Here is a 14,803-nt window from a genome sequence, read left to right as displayed (position 1 = left end):
AACTAAAAAATAGAAAATAATTTTCAATTAAAAAGAGTTAATATAAATGTTGTAGAAGGTCAAACAATCATTTATAGTTAATCACCTCAAAATAAAATTATAATAAAATTTAAGTTATTAACAGAATAATTTAATTCACAGTAAAAAGCGTGGTGTGCTTGATATTGAATGTTACAATCATTCTATTGGCAACTATCTGAGAGGAAAGATATGAAATGTAGTCAAATGCACCCCACGCTTTTTAATTAAATTATTCTGCTAATAAATTAAATTTTATTATAATTTTATTTTGAGGTGATTAACTATAAACGATTGTTTGACCTTCTACTACTGTTATATAAACTCTTTTTAATTGAAAATTATTTTCTATTTTTTAGTTCGGTTAGCTATAAAAGCGTGTTTTTTTAGTTTTTTAAACTATTATTTATTTTTTAGTTAGAAAAATTTCAGAATATTTGCTTCGTTTCATATTTCAAATTAATTAGTATATATTGGTCGACCCTCGTCAAAACCATTCGGATTCTTCACAAAAAATTTAATATAAATATCAGTATAAATATTTACTTGTTAATTAAATGTACTAAAATATTAATGAGAAAAAATCAGTCATACCAAGTACTCAGATGAACTGTGTCATCGTCGCAAATATGACGTGAGCTTTAAAAACAAAACCAAGAAGCTGAATGTAAACATTCAAAAACCTGATAATTCTTTATAAACAAACAGATTTAAATATACATACATACATTAATAAATACCTAAAACTTATGAGATAAGCAACTTGTCGAGCTGAGTATTCGACTTTATTTAACGACTGTCAAGTTTGTTTGACTACGAAAACCGTAAATCCATATTGCGAGATCAGTTTCGTTTATTAACTGCACAAGAGAAGTTAAAATATTTTGCTAAATAAAATTAAGAAATTTTCAAGTTCAAATAATACAAGTAAAACGAATTATACTACAATGCGTGCGATCAGCGCTTTAATATTACTCTTCGGTCTAATTTTGCCGTCTGTCATTACAGCGGCCGCAGAGAAAAACTTAATTTGTTTCTACGATTCAGCCAGTTATCTGCGTCCAGGTAACAATTTAAAAAGAAAATTCAGTAAATCAATATACTTCTCAATTCTTTTCCTGCAGGTTTCGCTAAACTCCTACCCGCTGATCTTGAACTCGGTTTACATTTCTGTTCGCATCTCATTTATGGCTATGCTGGCCTTAAACCGCATACCTTTGAGGTCTACAGTCTGAATGTTGACCTTGATATGTTTCATTATCATGAAATAACGCTGTTGAAAGCTAAATACCCGAAGTTGAAAGTTTTTTTAAGTGTTGGTGGCGATCATGATTTGGATGAGGCAAATCCGTTGAAATATATTGGTCTTTTGGAAGCTGATCGTGCAGCACAACAAAATTTTATTGATAGTTCAATATCTTTGCTGAAAAGTAATGGTTTTGATGGCCTCGATCTGGCTTTCCAGTTACCACGCAATAAGCCGAGAAAAGTGCATGGCGCTGTCGGTTCATATTGGAAGCAATTTAAGAAGTTATTTACTGGTGACTTTATTGTGGATCCTTTAGCTGATGAGCATAAGACGCAATTTACGGATTTCTCAAGGAACTTGCGTACTGCATTGCAGCGTGCAAATCTTTCACTTTCGTTGACTGTGCTGCCGAATGTGAATTCAACATGTGAGTAATTATGTTAGAGACCCAGCAAATTTAGAACGTCTAAACTATTTTCTTAACCGGAAGTCCGGATGATCAATTTTGCTTTCCCCTTAATAAAATCTCCAACAGACAGCTTTACTTACAATTGATTGGGTATTCTGGATATTAAATTAGGATTAAGAGCTTATCAAGTTGTTAAGTGCTGATCAATCTCAATTGGTAGTTGTGGTTGCAGGTTAAGGAAAGTTTTGACAATAATCTTGGCCTCATGACCACTTCAAATGGTCAGTTGACTTTATGGTCTATGTTTTTCTCCATTTGACCTTAAGACCATTTCGGTGAAAAAAACCAAATCCGTATACAGCAATTTGAGATCATCACAAAAGCAAAAAGCTTCCGCAAGATGGGTTAATCGTTTAGTCGAATACGTTCTTCTTATTTAAAAGGAATCTTCACCGTCCCAGAGTTTAATCCGATTTTGCATTGAATGAAACTATAATTATAAAAGATAGCGCCGCGGGAGAAAATTTTAATAAAACGTCGCACGTGCGAGAACCTCATTGTACCGGTTATTGTAATTCAACAGTTGCTAGCATTTTAATACGTTGGGGTGCCAATGAAATAAGTTGACGTTATGTGCCTCTTCTATAAGATATGCCAATACCGTAAAGGCTTAAACATAGGCTGAAGACCCAGTGTGATGATTGTTTGGGTTTAAGCCAGCGCTCATCCATAGAACTTTATAAAAGCGGAGTCATTGGTGCCGTTTGTCGTATCGCTGTAGTCGTATCCCTAACGTAATCAGCTGTTTATCGTTACGACGGTAACCAAAAACCAATTGGTTGGCTACGATACGGTTACGACCTTAGCGGTATCAATAATCGATTGCATTGATTCCCATAAGGTTGATCGAATCAGCTGTTATAAGGTTACCCATACGGTTACCAATAAAGCACCAATGTCTGCAGCTTAAGTCATTTACAGTTCCCAGGATAGCCAATATATCCTCAAACGTCACGTAAATCGAGCTCTTCACTTTCAATATAAGGGGTTTCATCAGTTATACCTACTAGCAAGGTTGTGATGATAATGGTGGTCAATAAGCAAATAGAGTGATGGGGTACTTTTAAGTGGGGCGAAGTATTGTTTTAACAAAAACAATAATGTCAATTCGTTTATGTTGAACTAATTGACCATGGTTGCGCGAGGCTTCGACACGCGCCTAGTATACACTTCCATGTACTTATGCAGAAATTACTTACAATCATTTTCTTTTGTTCTGAAAAATTGTGATTTTCAATTTAAAAAGCAATAAAATAGTTCTCTACAAATTTTGGTTAATTTGGCTGAAGAGGAAAAGACTACCTGTTATATAGTAAACATGCCCCTGCAGTTTAAGAAAAGAGAGTAGATTTAAACTCGACACTGAGTTTACCTTATTGTTTATAATTTGGTTTTCATTTCATATACTTTACTACACATTTGGTATAGCCCCGATTCGCGCTTTCTCTTTCATTTCGTTATTTAGCATGTTCCTACTTGAACAGGTGCAGACGTTCAATGTAAGATGGAATCAACATCTCAGAAGTAACAAAACAATTCTAAAGCTGAATTAACGTAGGGCACTTGATTTGCGACTCACACCATCACACTTCTTGCTGACATAACACTGAATTTGCTTTCATTCGTAGCAATGATGTCTTCATTGTGAAAATTTTAAAACTTATTTTTAAATATTTAAAAAATGGATGGGCTTTTTTATATTTTAAGAAGCTATCTTTATAAATGTAGGAATCGTTTTAAAGAAATTTTGCAGCACAATATATTCAGCAGTTCTAAGATCATGTGCAAATACTACGACGTGAGACTCGATATGTTCCTGATACGTATGAAGAGAAAAAGACTTAAGAGAGACGATTTAAGGCTCACGAAGAGTATGCTAGGCACTGGCTTCTGTCGTCATATGCTTATAAGTTAGGTCTCGTCAATAACAGAAGATGTAAAAAGTGCGAGCTGCAGGAAGAAACGGTTGAGCACGTTCTGTGTTCATTTCCTGTGCTCACGAGGTCAATGCTCGAGCCACTAGGGGGTCAGAGTTGTCAGATATCAAGTCAGCAAATAGGTCCTAGAAAACTTCTAGCATTTGCAAAGCGGAGGGAGTTATTTCGTATTGTAGGTCCTGGTACCTAGATATATAACGCCCATACCAATTCCAATGTAACTTTTTTGTGTGAGCTGATTTATACCATCTGCTTAGGCTCAGATTATAAGCGAAAACTTTGTTTTGTTACGTTTTGTGCCGTTTGGAGTCGGCATACAACATGTAGGTCTGCGAATTCATAGAAAAAAATTAAAAGCAGGGCAGCAAAAACTGCAACAGATGCTCAGTATTGATATCCTTAGAGGACAGGGATAGTTATCTACTCCCTATAAAGGAGACTAGGTGCACAGGTTGGATGGAATTATAACCAACTAAATGCAAAACTTACATATAAATTTATTCTAACCAATTTTCTCTATTTTTTTCTTCATACAGGGTACTTCGACGTGCCGAAGATCAAGAACAATTTCGATTTCATTAACCTCCTTGCTTTTGATTTCCTCACACCAGAACGTAATCCTGACGAAGCGGACTATACAGCACCTATATATCCGCTGGTCGAGCAAGACCGCTTGCCACACTACAATATCGAATTCCAAGTAGACTATTGGTTACAAAATCAATGCCCACCAGATAAAATTAATCTCGGTATTGCTACATATGGACGTGCTTGGAAAATGACATCCGGTTCAGGCTTTTCCGGTGTACCTGTTGTTATCTTAACAGATGGTCCAGCACCTGCAGGCTCACAATCATTAACACCGGGCCTTTTGAGTTGGCCAGAAATATGTGCAAAAATGCCGAATAGTGTGAACGCAGATTATCGTGGTGAAAATGCACCGCTTCGCAAAGTCACCGATTTGGAGCAACGTTATGGTAACTATGCTCTACGTCCAGCGGACGACAATGGCGAACATGGCATGTGGGTGAGCTATGATGATCCGGATTTCGGGGCGATTAAATCGAGTTTCGTGCGCACTAAGGGATTAGGTGGCGTGGCGATCTACGATTTGAGTTATGATGATTTCCGTGGTTTGTGTACGGGCTTGAGATTTCCTATTTTGCGTGCAGTAAAGCATTTCTTATAACTTTGTTTTAAATTTACTTGGAGTTTAGTTTAATTTTGGGTTTAAGAATTTATTTTTAATAAGTTTACATGCGTAAGTGTTGTAGTTATTATAAAAAATTGAACAAAATTTTGTGTTCATTAATTTTTGTTTAATCAGTTTTATTTATTTACAAAATTGTTGTTTTATTATTAATTCAGTGCGCAAAATAAAACCTTCGCATATTGACCGTGAAAAAGTGTGATGTGTGAATGATTGTTCAAAGCGTAATACGATTTTTACTCTTTTATTTATTATATTGATTAATTCAAATTTATATTGGAAAATAAAAACAAATCGTATAAGCTACAAAAAATAAATCAGTAAATCAGCGAACATCGGGCGAAACCGTACTATTATATACCCAGTAGTGCTTTTAGAGTGCAGTTTAAATAATTTTGAATATTCTTTAACCCTTGTACCTGCATCAGCAGGATTGTGTGTAGCATTGTTTTTGTATAAGGTAGAGATAGGTTGAAAGGGCTGCCTCGGAAATACACATAGGCCATTACCGTTCCTCTTCCAGGGTCTACCAAACCATTGACATTCACGACTTGGCGTAAATTATCCAGGAAAAGAGCTCCCAGGTTACGCTGTCTGCCACCACTTAACGCCAAGCAGCTGCTCATGGCTTCACGATAGCTGTACTATTTAGATTGAGCTTGCATGTGGAAGAGGATATATCTAAGCGTTCTTTTTCAGGAAGAGCCTGCTTTGCCGCGCCCTGCCTGATAAGCTCATCTGCAACACAGTAAGGTGTACACGGTTCAGAATTAAATGAGTAAGAACCAAGGAATTTGATAGCCGCTTAGATGTCGCTAAAAATAAATATTTCCTGGCCGATTGTGTATTTTCCAATCCAAGAAGCGGTTTGCATGATAGCTGATACTTCTACCTCGAAGACACTACAGTGATAAGATAGTCTGTATGAGAGTTAGAGACCGGGTCCTACCCTACTTCAACCCTAGCGTTGAATCTAGAACCGAGGGTGTATTTGCTGACCGCGACTGTTGTGGGCTTCTTCTTCCTGTGGTATTAGAACTCCAACCAGACGACTCACTTAAACGCAGTGCTGACCTTTCCGCAGCTTGGCATTTAGCTTGTTTCAAGAGTAGAATATGAAACAAACACTTATTTTGGCGTTGTTGTTAAAGCACCACTTATGGTGATAATGCTTGATCAGTGGACTTTTTCCAGCAAGTTAGATCTGACGATTTGCTCAAAGCTGACCACCATACGACTACGCCATCCAGTAATATAAGTCAAATAATAAATAACCACCGTGGTGTGATGGTAGCGTGCTCCGCCTACCACACCGGATGCCCTGGGTTCAAACCCCGGACAAAGCAACATCAAAATTTTTAGAAATAAGGTTTTTCAATTAGAAGAAAATTTTTCTAAGCGGGGTCGCCCCTCGGCAGTGTTTGGCAAGCGCTCCGGGTGTATTTCTGCCATGAAAAGCTCTCAGTGAAAACTCATCTGCCTTGCAGATGCCCTTCGGAGTCGGCATAAAATCATGTAGGTCCCATCCGGCCAATTTGTAGAGAAAATCAGGAGGAGCACGACGCAAATTGGAAGAGAAGCTCGGCCTTAGATCTCTTCGGAAGTTATCGCGCCTTACATTTATTTTATTTTTTTTAATAAATAAAATAATTAAAAAAAAATTTTAAGTTAAACTGTTTTATTGAAAACAATATTTACATGGAGTAATAATAATACGAAAAGCTAGAAAATAATTAGGTAGGTCCTACATACTAGTCATCACACTCCTCATCAATTTAGGGCGTTGATCAGACAATTATATAAAAGCTTTGGGCGCGTGAAATTTCTTAAAACGTGAGGCGTAGTATAACCTGAAAACCTGAATAAACCTTTTATTTAATTGTCTGATCAACTCTCTAGATTGATGAGGAGTGCGATGACTAGTATCCAGGACCTACCTAATTATTTTCTAGCTTTTAGTATTATTATTACTTCATGTAAGTATTGTTTTCAAGTTTTTAGTCTTTATTTAATTGCCTATTATTTCTCATTCTATTCAATTCATTCAGTGACTCATTATTACAAGTACTCTTCCTGACAATTTGTTACAATCTATATCCTCAATACATAATCCTTCCAAAGACTTTACTCAACTCTGCGCCACGTATGCTTGTCCCTCCTCCAACTCCAAAATATTTTGATGTCATTTCTACAGTCCGTATGTAATATTTGTTCCAAATATGAGCCAAATCGGCCCACTAATACGATTTTTTTGAATATTTCGATGTTTGCGCCACCTAGCGGCGATTTTTTCATAGGTCGCCTTCTATTCATGTATGTATTATGTGTTCCAAATATGGACCAATTCGGACCAATAATACGATTTTTTTGAATATCTCGATGTTTGCGTCACCTAGCGGCGATTTTTTCATAGGTCGCTTTCTATTCTTGTATGTATTATGTATTCCAAATACGAGCCCCATCGGACCACAAATACGATTTTTGTGAATATCTCGATCCTTGCGCGACCTAGCGGCGATTTTTTTCATTGGTCGCTTTCTATTCTTGCATGTATTATGTGTTCAAAATATGAGCCAAATCGGACCAAAAATACGATTTTTGTGAATATCTGGATTCTGGCACCACCTAGCGGTTATTTTTTAATAGGTCGCCTTCTATTCTTGTATGTACTATGTATTCCAAATACGAGCCCCATCGGACCCCAAATACGATTTTTGTGAATATCTCGATTTTTGCGTCACCTAGCGGCGATTTCTTTCATAGGTCGCTTTCTATTCTTGTATGTATTGCATGTTCCAAATATGAGCCAAATCGGCCCAAAAATACGATTTTTGTGAATATCTCGATCCTTGCGCCACCTAGCGGCGATTTTTATCATAGGTCGCTTTTTATTCTTGTATGTATTGTATGCTCCAAATATGAGCCAAATCGGACCAAAAATATGATTTTTTTGAATATCTCTATCTTTGCGCTACCTAGCAGCAATTTTTTTTTCTTATTATTGCATTGTCATCGGGTTCTGAACTATATTCCAAGTTTCAAGCTTGTAGCTTATCGGGAAGTTGCTTAAATTTCAATTACAAAATTCGTGCCAACCACCCAGCCTGTAAACTCAAGCTAAATAAAACCGTTTAAAAAAAGTGCGCTTTCTTTCGACGATGAATGACTCGTTTCTAGGGGTTTGCTTTAAAGCCGGAATAAGACGCCCACCATTCAGTTAATTTAGGTACACGGTAGTATTTTGTACCGTTCAGTGTATAAGACAAGCTCCACTTTATTGGAATTGACGCGGATTCCGCATCGGGAGCCTCACAAGGAAACATCTCGCAATGCTACCGCAATGCACCAAGCCGTAAAAAGTTCGAGGGAAACTTCCTATCTAGGTCATCCGCATATGCCAAAATCTCGACCATATATAACAAAGATGTGTATATAAGGCAGGGTACTCCCCAATAAATAGCACATATAAAACTATGTACATACAATACCCAACGATGTCACAATATCTACCTAGATCTCCAACAGGGCATCCTTCTTTGGACTGATATGTTTTTCTATAATCATAGGCAACTTTAAGGTCAGGTAGTACAATTATGGAGTATTTGGAACTGTAACTCATTTCGACGGGTTAAGGTAGTTTACACTTCGACGAGTCTCCAAGTATGGTCATGTGTGATAACTGGTTGTAGAATAAAAATATTAAAGAAGCTACTTCAATGATGAGGTCCACACATAGTCCGAATCAGTCCGTAGTGATACCAGAAATTTATTTAACCACCAAATTGAAAACCCCTATCAAAAACCAGGACCTATGTTATAAAATAATTCCGTGCTCTTAGCAAATACTAGAAGCTCTCTAGGACCTATGCCACTTGCTGATTCTAGATCTGACAGCTGTATGTTGTTGTTGTTTTTGTAGCAGTGCTTCGCCCCACCTAATAGCCGCGACCGATCACAAATTGTCATCAATATCCTCTAACGGGGGTCCAAGGAAACTTGCTGTTTCAACAGGGGTGGACCATAATGAAAGTGGTGTTAGAGGCGTTGGTTCCACATTACAATTAAAGAGATGGTTGGTGTCATTTTGTATGTCGGGGTTGATTCTGGATACGTAAGAGTTTAACCTGTTACAGTATCCAGAACGAAGTTGATCAAGAGTGACACGCATTTCCTTGGGGAGTATGCGTTCCTCTTCCACAAGTTTCGGGTACTTTTCTTTGAGTACTGGATTCATCGGGCAATTCCTGACATAATGGTCCGACGCCTGTTTGTGGAGTTCACCAAGGACCTGCTTGTGTTTTTTGCTTCACACGGCTGAGTTCTCAGGTGCCGTATTTCCTCAAAATGCTTACGGAGATGACTCCTCAAGCCCCTAGGCAGTGTTGGCTCATCAATCAGATGTCTGTTTGGATGCCCAGGTTTCTGGGTATTCAACAGGAACTGTTTGGTTAGCATCTCATTTCTCTCCCTGATGGGGAGTATTCTCGCCCCATTATGTAGATGGTGTTCTGGAGACATAAGAAGACAGCCCGTGGCGATTCTGAGAGCAGTATTTTGGCAGGCCTGTAGCTTCTTCCAGTGGGTAATTTTTAGGCTTTGCGACCATATGGGTGACGCGTAGCACGTAAACGGCTGGCCAATTGCTTTGTATGTAGTAATGAGCGTTTCTTTATCTTTCCCCAGGTACTGCCAGCAAGGGATTTGAGGATTTTGTTACGGCTCTGGATTTTCAGAACAATTGCGGCTGCGTGCTCACCAAAATTTAGGTCCTGATCAAACGTCACACGCAAGATTTTGGGGTGTAGGACAGTCGGTAGCGTAGTGCCATCGACGTGGATGTTCAAAATGGTCGACATTTGGGACGTCCATGTTGTAAATAAGGTCGAGGAAGATTTAGTCGGTGATAATGCCAGGTTTCGCGGGGCACTGGATAGATCTGTGGGCCTGGGCCTGTGGCCATTATTGTGCAGTCATTGGCGTATGAAACGATAGTGACTCCTTCTGGCGGTGAAAGTAGCTTAGATATGTAGAAATTAAACAAAAGTGGGGATAGGGCACCCCTTGTTTAATTCTTCTTGGTTTTGATGTTTCGTTTCTAAATTGCACCGATGCCTGCCGACCACCCAGACATGGTCCACCTTTTAAGACATGGGGGAAGGGTAGACCCTTCCAGGTCTTGCAGTAACGTGCCATGGTTGACCGTATCAAAAGCTTTTCATAGACCTAGCGCTACGAGTACTGTTCTATGGTGGGGGTTTTGATTTAAAGCGCAACTTATCTGGGTGCTGATGGCATTTAGCGCGGTGGTGGTACTATGGAGTTTTCTGAAGCCATGCTGATGACAGGCTATTGCAAATTTGCTTGGAAGTAGGGGAGCAAAATGGCTTCAAGCGTCTTTGCTACTGGCGATATGTTAGCTGGTTTCCCAGGCTTTAGTAGCGGGACCACCTTGGCCATTTTCCATTTTTCGGGTATGACAAAGATGGAAAGATACAGGTTGAGGACATGTGCTAAGTATTTGAAACCCTCTTTCCCTAGGCTTTTAAGCATCGGCATGGCTATGCCGTCTGGGCCCACTGCTTTGGATGGTTTAGCGTGACCAATGGCATATTCGACCTCTCTGGCGGTGATGGTAATTGGTGACGCGCTGAATTTATGTTTATGTGCGTGTCTGTTGGCCCTCCGTCTATCTTTGTCGACAGTAGAATGCATTACATATTGACGGCAGAAAGCTCTCGCGCATTTTTTCGAATCCGACAGAACTTTATCGCCGAAGGCGATGGAAACTTTGTCATTGTGCTTAGACGGATTCGATAGGGACTTTACGGTGGACCAAAGTTTACCCACACCGGCAGAGAGGTTACAACCCCTTAGGTGCTCATCCCATTTCGCCCGCTTGTGTTCATCCACAAGCAATCTGATGAGTGTGTTTATATCCCTTATTTGGGGGTCGCCTGGATCGAGCTGTCTTATAAGGTCACGTTATCGCGCTAAATTTGCGGAATTTCCGTCGGGAAGTGGGCCCGAATTTCGGGAATTCTCCTGGCGGGAATGAAACGTGCCGAGGCAGATTCAATGACCTTGCGGAAAGCACGCTCCCCTTGGCGGGAATCAGTCGGGATAGGGAGGGCAGCAAAGAGGTTGTCTGTAAAAGATTTGTATTCGTCCCACTTTCCTTTTTAAAGTTTATGAAAGTGCGTTTTTCTGTAACGATGAAGTCGGCGGTACGCTCGAACGAAATAAGTATAGGCAGGTGGTCGGATGCCAATGTTACCATCGGCTGCCAGTTGACGCAGTTTACGATTTCTCCGCTCACGATTGAGATATCCGGCGAACTGTGACAGCTTCCTACCATACGTGTGGGGGCGTCTCCGTTTATTGTGCAGAACGTCGTTTCTTCTATTTTATCCGCCAACATCTCACCCCTACTGTCCGCCCGCAATTTTGAATGCCATAGATCGTGATGGGCATTAAATTCGCCTAAGATAATGCGATTGTTGCCAGTGAGTAAGCCGCTAATATTAGGGCAGTATCCACTGGAGCAACAGGTGGCAGGAGGTATGTAGATGTTGATGATTTCTAGGTTTTTATCGCCTGACCGGACAGATAGGCCTTGACGTTCTAAGACATTGTCCCTGCGGTCGATGCCAGGCTCAAATACATGATATTGCACAGAGTGTATTATAAACGCGAGGCCGCCTCCATTTCCGCTCATGCGATCTTTTCTGTGGACATTATACCCAGAACAGGTTTGCAGTGCAGATCTTGCTGTGAGTTTAGTCTCTTGAATCGCAGCAATGCGGATGTTGTGCCGCTTCATGAAATCGACTATCTCCGTGATCTTCCCAATTACAGTTCAACTGCAGAATTCTGAAGTGCATAGGGGGAGACGTCGCCACTCTGGGAGTAAGTGACGGGTGTCTACGCCTGGGTTGAGGAAGGCCAGGACGCAACTGCTGTTGTGGCCCTGGGACTGGGCGTCCTTGGGCAAGCATTGGGGTACCCGGTAGATTGGGGTTTGCGACCTGGCAACATGGCGCAATGAAACCCGTCGGGGGGTTGCCGTCGCGGAGAGCAAAACATCTAGGAAAGTGGCACCGGACTAAGAGTCTGTTTCCTGGCCTACACGATTGCTGCCGGAAAAGAGGGGGGGGGGGGGGGGAGAAGAAGGGGGCGGGGGCTGATGCTCAGCATTGCTACCGACTCTACTACGGAGATAGTAGTTATGAGTGGTAGCAGCTGTTTGAGTTGTTGGCACCGCGGGGCGCGAGCAGCAGCGGGTACTAGTTGTGGGTTGCTGAGCAGCTGGGCTGCTGGAAGGTAGTGGGGGGGGGGGGGGGGGGGGGCGCTAAGACGTAGAGTACGGGACGCCCTTGGACGTGAACAGCAAGGAGCCACAAAAGATTTATAAAAGTTACGTGAACGTCGGGTTTTGGGATCAAGCCCAGAACAACCTGTCCGATGGAACCATCACTTACACGAGACACACTGAACAGAGTATGATTGTCCTACAAAGATTCTTTTCCGGCAGATGCAGCAAAACCATTTCTCAGGACCGGGGCCAGGAGACGGACCCGGATTGGATTCGATACCTTCCCGGAGCAAGAGAATATGAAGCAGTCCCGCTGCAAGGAGCAGCTGGGAGGATGACAATTTGTGGGAGGGACGCAACAAATTAAATGGGGTTACACTGAAATGACAGTCCTTGGTCGGGAAAAATCCCGAGTCGCTCCGGTACATAGAACCGACTGCCTTGGGAAGCGTATCACTTGGGAAGCTGTATCACTCCTAATAGCTCGAGTCTTAGCCTGGAAAGCGCACGGCAAGAGCACAAAACGTGCTCGATCGTTTCCTCCTCCATCCCGCACTTCCTACATCTGCTATCACTGACCAAGCCTAATTTAAAGGCATGTGACGCCAGAAGACAGTGTCCAATCAGAATACCCGTCATGAGTCTACAGTCCTATCTTTTTAATGATAAAAGCAACATTGTTGGTCTAAGATTGTAAGACCTACACATAATTTTCCACACTTTATAGCCCCGCGCTTGCACCCACACCTAACCTGCTTGGTCGATCATGTGCCATCTAATTGGGACGTCTACGGAGCAAGCTTCAATCGTTGCGCCCTTTTTAGCTAGTTCATCCGCTTTTTCATTCGCATCTATTCCCATATGCCCTGGGAACCAATATATATGTATGCTTTTCCCTGTTCCGATTCTTTACAGGGATTTCTTACACTCTAACACACTTTTAGGTGCTATGCTATGATTCATTCAACGGTTGGCACTTTACGTCAAATTACTGAGCAGAAATTTTTTTCGCTGCATTGACTCAACGTGTTTATTCCATTATCTTAAAGTTCTTTGACATTTCACAATCAAAGGTTATGAACACAATTTTTCCTATTAATATTATACTGAAGTGTTAGAAATAATTTGAGTAATCATTTTCCTTAAATTTTAAGGATAATTATTTCATTTGGCATTTGGCTCAACTTGCCGTTCAGAAAATAAATTTATTATCACTCACCTAACGGAGAGATGTTTGCAACGTATCAACAAAAATAGTGTTCGCTGAAAGCGCCCATTGATTTTTTATTTAAAAGTTATAGAATTCCTTTCAGAGTATTCCCAACTTGTTATCAGCGCGTTGTCGATTTTATAACAACAACTCATTGTTTTGTCATGAAACAGATACTGATAAATCTAAAAGACCATTGAGAAGGCTTTAATTTTTAAACAAACCCCTTCCTTACTCTAGCTCAAAGTTGATCATAAAAGCAATAGGAATAATGTCACTTGGCGTTTTCATGACAGTAGGATTTGGAGACCGAACATGATTAAGGGTTTCTATACTACGCATTGTTTCAAACAGTGCCTAAATTTTGGTAATTTTTTATAATGTTAAAACTGAATTTTAGTCCTACATAAAGTTGAAACATGACAACTGTGATCTTAATCATTTCATTATAAAGAGTTCAGCGCTTCTGTCAATACCACTAAATTTTTGGAAACCCTCCACGTTGTCACACCACCTACTTTTTTTGGTGCTACTGGATATAAAAATTACTAAGGTCCGATTTATTTTTATTGAGCCCAACCCTTCTTCGAATTTTTTATTTCCTTTTCATTCATATCACGCTGATAATCCAAACATATTCGAGAACATTAATTTACGAGTATTAGCACGAGTTTGCTTAATTTTGAGAACGTGCCATGAATTTTGTGCGAAATTTGTACTCACCCACAATTATTATGGTGACTCTATCTTTAAACTTCCACTCGTTCAATTACACATATTACTAAAAAAAACAAGTAAAGGTGTCTAAGTGCGGATGTAACCGAACATTATATACTCAGCGTGAGCTTCAATTGTACATTTTATTTCAGATAAATTACTTTTCTACATAACACGTGGCACTGCCCTTTAAAAAAAATGTTTCCCCATTTCCTCTTACAATAAAACTTCAAAAGTGAAATATCATTGATTCAAAACTATTTTTTGCTAAGTTATAGCTTATTATTCTAGTCTACGACCCTTTTAAATTTGTTTCACATCTAAGTTGCCGTGGTCTTTGATCGATCCCGTCCATTTTACTGGAAATATTTTCTGCTATAAGGAAAATATGTGTACACAGTTTCATTAAGATATGTTAATTTTTCTTCGAGTTATGGCTCCCGGAACATAGAAAATTGCTTAGTCATAAAAGGGGCGGTGCCACACCCATTTTCAAAAATTTTAGTGTTTTGCAATTTAATGTTATAATTCAATTTAGAAAGTAAGATTCTATTGATACAAAGCTCTTTTTCGCTAAGATATAGCTTTTCATTTTCGTCTACGACTCTTTTAAAAATCTTTTATATAAAAGTGGGCGTGGTCCTTAACCGATCTCGTCCATTTTTTGTAGAAATATTTCCT

General features: G+C 39.9%; 1 protein-coding gene across 1 annotated transcript; it reads left to right on the top strand.

Annotated features, from left to right (window-relative positions):
- Window positions 1-647: 647 nt before the first annotated feature.
- On the top strand, window positions 648-5,111 carry LOC137240672 (chitinase-like protein Idgf1). The gene is made up of 3 exons (XM_067767241.1): window positions 648-1,083; window positions 1,143-1,694; window positions 4,210-5,111. Exons 1-3 carry the CDS (start codon window positions 966-968, stop codon window positions 4,860-4,862), a joined length of 1,323 nt encoding a protein of 440 aa, XP_067623342.1. The 5' UTR covers window positions 648-965; the 3' UTR covers window positions 4,863-5,111.
- Window positions 5,112-14,803: the final 9,692 nt, after the last annotated feature.

Source organism: Eurosta solidaginis, chromosome 2 (genome assembly GCF_040869045.1).
Source record: "Eurosta solidaginis isolate ZX-2024a chromosome 2, ASM4086904v1, whole genome shotgun sequence".
Lineage (NCBI taxonomy): Eukaryota > Metazoa > Arthropoda > Insecta > Diptera > Tephritidae > Eurosta > Eurosta solidaginis.
Note: the sequence above shows the minus strand (reverse complement) of the source record. Positions and strands in the feature narration are given on the sequence as shown.